Here is a 6,320-nt window from a genome sequence, read left to right as displayed (position 1 = left end):
GCATCCGTTCACGGCCGCCAACGGTAAAACGTATATTCCCGCTGCCTGTCACACAATGTCTAGAGAGGACAAAGAAAATTTTCTGAAGGTTCTTCGAAATGTTAGGGTCCCGGACGGATACGCTTCGAACATTTCACGATGTGTTCGGCTCAAGGACCGTACAATTTCTGGCTTGAAGAGCCATGATAGCCACATACTGATGCAACAGCTTCTTCCAATTGCACTGCGTAAGTCATTGCCTGATAAAGTGGTTAGACCTCTTGTGGAGATTTCTGCATTTTTTAGAGGCATATGCTCAACAAAGCTATCACAAGAAGATATGGACCGACTGCAGGGTGACGTCTGTATCACTTTGTGCAAGCTAGAACAGATATTCCCTCCAGGGTTTTTTACCAGCATGGTCCACTTGGTTGTGCATCTTGTGCGCGAGTGTAGACTAGGCGGACCCGTGCAGTATAGATGGATGTACCCGGCAGAGAGGTAAAATTCGGCGTAATATGTAAATAAATATTTTTATTTAATTGTAATCCTAATTGACGACAATTAAATTGTCGTGTATGTGTTTAAACCAGGAGTCTGGGGAATTTCAAAAATAATGTGCGCAATAAAGCAGCTCCTGAGGGGTGCATTGCGGAGGGGTACATAGCGACCGAGCTGGTAACGTTCTGTTCAAGGTATCTGAATAACGCACCAACATTCCACAACAGACCTCAGAGGAATCCTGATGGATCCAAGGGAGCGGGCACGCGTGTTACCATGAACCGGTTGATAATGCACCAGATTCATCGTTATATTGTGTTCAACTCTGAAGAGTTTCACAATTTGCGGACGTAAGTAGTCCTAACCTTATATTTAGCAGAATTCGAGTAAAAGTATTAATAACAATTATTACATAATTGTATACGCTGAATGTAGGATGCACAAAGACGCGCTTAGGCGATCATGCACTAGGGGTCGCATTACGGAGGCTCTTATTGAAGCACAACATCATGAGCAGTTCTGCGAATGGTACCGTGCATATGTAAGGAAATAGTTGTAAATTTTAAATTGGATAAATTTATGCGGGTTCAGGATTATAACCCAATGTGATGTTTACTATTTGTAATTAAAACATAGGTCGATGGCCTGGACGATCAACGTAGGGAGGAATTGGGCCACAAGTTGGTTATGCGTTGTAGAGGGCTAAAGGAGACAGCGGTGAAGTACAACAGGTACGTGGTAAATGGAAAATTATTTCGCACGCTTGCTCATGATGTGGGAAGGAGGACTCAGAATAGCGGCGTCTGTGTTCCTACCGTTGAAGGCGAAACGTACTACGGACAGTTAACCGATATATTTGAGGTCGAGTACTATGACAGGACTACGTACGTCTTATTTAAGTGCAATTGGGCAGACCCCACAATGGACAGAGGATTCACAATAGACGAGTATGGCCTAGTGTTTGTCAACTTCAATCACCTCGTCCACAGGGGAGAACAGATTCAGGACGAGCCGTACGTGCTTACATCTCAGGTGGATCAAGTATTCTACGTAGAAGATGGAAGGAACCCAAATTGGGTTTGTGCGGTTAGGACCAAACCGCGCAACGTGTACGACGTTGGACAGGGGGATGGGAGTAATGAGGATGGTACAACCTACCATGAGTGCGTACCGCTCGTACTAGCCACTGCTGACCTACCAGATACGAATGACGAATTCGAGTACGACAGGCCCGACGTAGATCCTATTGAAGCTCCCGTGATACAATGATTGATGTATTTGTTGTGAGTATAATTAGCTTGAACTCAATACACTTGACTGATATATATATTGCTTGTACAATTCGCTTGTACTGAATACAAATTTTTATTAATTGTATAAATTTCGCTGTTCTTTAGTATGTTCATTAAAAATATATTAAAAAAACATATTCTAATTAATTTGTCTGCATTTGTTCGCAGGTATTGATGGACCAGAGACCCCCTCATTATGCGTATCGGGCACCTAGCCCACCCGTGCCCCCCATGACCACGCCCACTGTTTCGACGTCATTGTATTCTGCAGCGTGGCCACACCACCCAGACGGGCCTTATAGACCATTGTTGCCGGGTACGGTGGCCGTGCCCACGTCAGATCACGGACAGAGCAGCACAGCTGGACCTTGCAGCTCTCCATTGTCGGAGCTGCCGACATTATCTCAGATAGGGTTCACCCAACCGGGTAACGCATATCGATGGTGGCTGCGAGAAGGGATGGGGTCACAGGGTTATGCGCCGTACTTTCCGTATACGTATAGTGGACCTATGACGTGTAACCCTGATAGTGAGACGCAGGATGTAGGATTTCCACTGTCACAGACCGGGGAGATGCAGATGCCGGCTATGGGGTTGGGACAGATACCGGCACAGGCGGCGATGCCTGGCCAGATTTTGGGGCCGAGACAGATGCCAGCATCGGGGGCGAGTCAGGGCCCGGGCCCGAGACAGATGCCAGCATCGGGGGCGAGTCAGGGCCCGGGGCCGAGACGGATGCCAGCATCGGGGGCGAGTCAGGGCCCGAGGCATGTAGAGAGCCAGATGCCTTTATCTGGTGAGAGCCAGATGCCACTTTCCGGTGAGAGTCAGATGCCACTTTCCGGTGAGAGTCAGATGCCACTTTCCGGTGAGAGTCAGATGCCAGATGTGGGGGGGAGCCAGAGTACCCATGAGGAGGACGTTGCGATGTTGGGTACCGATCAGTTGGCCCCCGGTAGTCCCCAGGATATGGATTCAGATGATGATCAGCAGAATCCACAAGCCGGAGGGGTTGGGGAGGAGGTTGCGGGCGACCCAGCGACCCAGCACATACGGATTGAGCAGATTCGGTTGATGGGTAAGTACATATTTAGACATCCTTAAAACTCATATTCTCTTACCAAATTTTTGTTTTTTTTGTTTTGGTTTTTAAATAAATAAATATTTGATTAGAAATTGTTTATATATATATATATATGTTCTTTAATCTTATGATTAAATTTTTAACATTAATGTTGAATATTTCTTTCATTAGGGTACAACCCAGACGGGACCATTTATTATGAGGTGATTGACGACCCAGCGAGAAACTGGGTCCTCCCGAGGGGTAAGAAGGTTGTATTGCAGTACAATGCTGCTATACAACCTGTAGGACGGGCCTGCAATCGATTTCGGCGGGCTGAGGGCAAGATGATCAGGAGTGGGTCCTACATACACATGCGGGACGAATGGGCGAAGGTAAATAGGCAGATTAAGCAGGCAATGTGGGACGCGCTGATGGTATGTCTATGAATATAATTTAATTATTTATTTGAATTAAACTTGAGATTAATGTATTTCTTGAAGTTTTTAAACCTATAAAAATGTGTTGAATGTGCAGGAGGAGTTCTATGTACCTGTATCAGTAGACGCGCGCAGGGCACAACAGGAGGCTTTATGTGATATTGGCCGTAAGCACCGCTCGTGGAAGTCGAGGTTCAAAACCAAACTACGTATTAGAGACGGTGACACGCCCGAGATTATCCGTGCGAGAATGCCAGACAATTTTTTTGGCAACTATGACGCAGAAGATGTAGAGTTCCTGCTGAGAGATTGGTGCCGTGAGCAAAAAATCGTATGTAAGCCAAGAAAATGTTGTGGTTTTTTAATAACAGTTTATTTAATTTTAGTTTTAATTTAAGTGTGTCAATGCTTACATTTTTATTTTCATGTTAAATGCGTAGGCAACCTCTGAACGGATGAAGAGGCTGCGTGAGCAGAATGACCTTCCTCATTGTACGGGATCTAAAAGTTATGCCAGATTTAATCACGAGGAGGTATGAAAATATATATGTTTATGTTATATATATTTGTTGATAATTGTTTTTATTTTTATTTATACTATTTTTATCGCTATCTGTTTCTTATATATGTCAACTGCATGACGACAGACATGTACATCTGGCACGCCCCCCACTCGCGCCGCGTCGTTCGTGAAGACCCACACAAGGAAGGACGGCACTCACGTGAACGAACGTACACGGGTCCTATGCGTATGCTACTGATTTAATTTACTATTATTTTTAAAATTATGTGTGATTTGTCATTATTCAATATATGACTTGTTCATGTTGACGACGTACAGGAGAGGATGACGCAGAGTTTATCCAGTGATCCAGCCGCCACGCAAAGCGTCTCCGCAGACACGGTGCGTTGGGCACCGAACGACGCTTACGAACAGGCGGTTGGGAGGCCTGAGTATGCAGGGAGGGTTCGGCAGGTTGGGCCGAACGTCACACCTGTTCGGGGGACATGTTTCTCATATAGGCCTCGGTCACAAGGGGGACCATCTCAGGGCACGTCTCGGGATTGGGCCGAAAACACTCGGAAGATGGAAGAGATGCAAGCGGAGCTACAGGCTGAGCGAGCGAGGAATGACCTGTTGGAGCAGCGCCTGCGACAGGTTGAGGTCTTCATGTCCTCCATGGGAGCATCAGCACCATGTCTTGGTACGCCTTCACCTGCACACGTAGGTAGTACGTCGTCTGTTAGTAGTGCATCTGCAGGTATGATTTATACTGTGTGTAGGAAAAAATTAATTTCAATTTATTTTAATTACCCCTTTAATTTTGCAAGTAATATTATATACTTTAATTGTCTATATGATTTGCAGGTAATTCGACAACGGTTGGTACGTTGTCGCCTGTTGGACGACGGCTGACCCAGCATTCCATTGTCGCTACACCTTCGCCCGCTACACCATTCCTTGCTCAGCAATCGCCGGTTGGCGATAACACGCCTGGGACGGTACCTCCTCATTCGCAGGGACGCCCTTCAGATTTGTAGATATTTTGTGTAATTAATTTTTATGTGTAAATATTTGCTTAGTTAACGAATACGTTATTAACTTATGATTTGTGTAATATTATTTTGTGTAGTTTTTCTGTAAAATCAATATTTTGTTATTTGTGGTCGGAAATAATAAAATTTGAAATAACTATTAAAATTATTATACCAAATAATTTTAAATAACCAATACCAAAACTAAATTGAAGAAAAAAAATCCAAATTGGGTTTTTTATTTAATTAAATTTTTAATTTAATTAATTAATCGTATTTTTAATTTAATTTAAAAATACAATTAAATAATTAAATTAAAATTTTATTTAAATGAAAAATTCGATTTGGATTTTTTTTAAAAAAATATAACCAATTTGACACGTGTATCTAAATACACGTGTCAAAACAAGTTGACACGTGTATTGAGATACACGTGTCAAATTTGACACGTGTATCTCAATACACGTGTCAAAGTGTTTTGACACGAGTATTTAAAATACTCGTGTCAAACGGTTTGACACGTGTATCTTAATACACGTGTCAAAACACTTTGACACGTGTATTGAGATACACGTGTCAAATTTGACACGTGTATCTCAATACACGTGTCAACTTGTACACTTAATGTCGTGCACATTTGACACGCGTCTTACGCGTGTCAAAGTGCACGTGTCTAAATGTTTGACACGTGTACAGCACTGTACACGTGTCAAAATGCACGTGTCAAAGTGCATACATTTTTGTAGTGATTAGGCAGTATTTTCTTTTATATATATATATATATATATATATATATATATATGTACGTGTATACATTGAACTTGATGGTTTATGATCACGGAATTAAAATCCATTCCCTTGGATTAAAGATTCATAAACGACAAGCTATACCAATGGACGCGCGTGCATGAATTATTATTATATGTACATGTACGAGAATTTTGATCTTTAGATGAAAAGTCGTCGGTAATAACTTTTAACGACGACCGATCATTATTAATAGGCCATCGATCGCATGTTGCTTTATCGAGAAAGGTCATCAATGACGAAACTAATGCCGTCACTGATAATATTAGGAATCGTCACTGATAATACTAGGTGATTTATTCATATTGCATGGCCCATGAAAAGGAAGAAAATGAAAAATATAGAAAGAAAAAAACTAGCTCAAAAACTATAGGATTTTAATTCTTAAATCACTACTTATCCTAAAAGCTTAAACTGATATGAAGAAGTAAATTTATTTACTTAATCAATAATTTAGCACTCTCCCTCACGTGTGAATTCAAACTATATTCCTTTTAATAAGTGAGGTCCAACACATGAAATATTTAATTGAAATTGGGTAAATTAAATGACGGAGTCAACGTTCGAACTCAAGACCTTTGGCTCTGATACCGTTTTAAATTTTTATCCCAAAAGCTTAAGCTAATAGGAAGAGGTAAATTTAATCACTTAATCAATACTTTAATTAACATTAAGAGCAAACTATAAGGTACTTTTGATCTA

At 41.9% G+C, this 6,320-nt stretch overlaps 2 protein-coding genes across 2 annotated transcripts; both read left to right on the top strand.

Annotated features, from left to right (window-relative positions):
* Positions 1–2,027, top strand: LOC133879509 (uncharacterized). Its single transcript, XM_062318081.1, has 5 exons — positions 1–480; positions 573–830; positions 916–1,021; positions 1,117–1,763; positions 1,941–2,027. The coding sequence occupies exons 1-4, from the start codon at positions 56–58 to the stop codon at positions 1,747–1,749; spliced, it is 1,422 nt and encodes a 473-aa protein (XP_062174065.1). The 5' UTR covers positions 1–55; the 3' UTR covers positions 1,750–1,763; positions 1,941–2,027.
* An 11-nt stretch (positions 2,028–2,038) lies between these two features.
* Positions 2,039–4,942, top strand: LOC133879508 (uncharacterized). Its single transcript, XM_062318080.1, has 7 exons — positions 2,039–2,850; positions 3,028–3,272; positions 3,373–3,606; positions 3,716–3,808; positions 3,923–4,024; positions 4,117–4,537; positions 4,645–4,942. Exons 1-7 carry the CDS (start codon positions 2,232–2,234, stop codon positions 4,815–4,817), a joined length of 1,887 nt encoding a protein of 628 aa, XP_062174064.1. The 5' UTR covers positions 2,039–2,231; the 3' UTR covers positions 4,818–4,942.
* The last annotated feature ends 1,378 nt before the right edge of the window (positions 4,943–6,320 follow it).

Source organism: Alnus glutinosa, chromosome 10, assembly GCF_958979055.1.
Source record: "Alnus glutinosa chromosome 10, dhAlnGlut1.1, whole genome shotgun sequence".
In the NCBI taxonomy this organism is placed as follows: Eukaryota; Viridiplantae; Streptophyta; class Magnoliopsida; order Fagales; family Betulaceae; genus Alnus; species Alnus glutinosa.
This window is presented reverse-complemented; position numbering and strand designations above follow the sequence as displayed.

What these genes read in the sequence shown, in the direction of transcription:
- LOC133879509 (XM_062318081.1), top strand. Translation starts at nt 56, where the DNA reads ATGTCTAGAGAGGACAAAGAAAATTTTCTGAAGGTTCTTCGAAATGTT. An exon ending in GAGTTTCACAATTTGCGGAC is followed by an intron (nt 831 to 915) that starts GTAAGTAGTCCT and finishes CGCTGAATGTAG; the next exon opens with GATGCACAAAGACGCGCTTA. An exon ending in GCGAATGGTACCGTGCATAT is followed by an intron (nt 1,022 to 1,116) that starts GTAAGGAAATAG and finishes ATTAAAACATAG; the next exon opens with GTCGATGGCCTGGACGATCA.
- LOC133879508 (XM_062318080.1), top strand. Translation starts at nt 2,232, where the DNA reads ATGGGGTCACAGGGTTATGCGCCGTACTTTCCGTATACGTATAGTGGA. An exon ending in GGTGCCGTGAGCAAAAAATC is followed by an intron (nt 3,607 to 3,715) that starts GTATGTAAGCCA and finishes TTAAATGCGTAG; the next exon opens with GCAACCTCTGAACGGATGAA. An exon ending in TGTTAGTAGTGCATCTGCAG is followed by an intron (nt 4,538 to 4,644) that starts GTATGATTTATA and finishes TATGATTTGCAG; the next exon opens with GTAATTCGACAACGGTTGGT.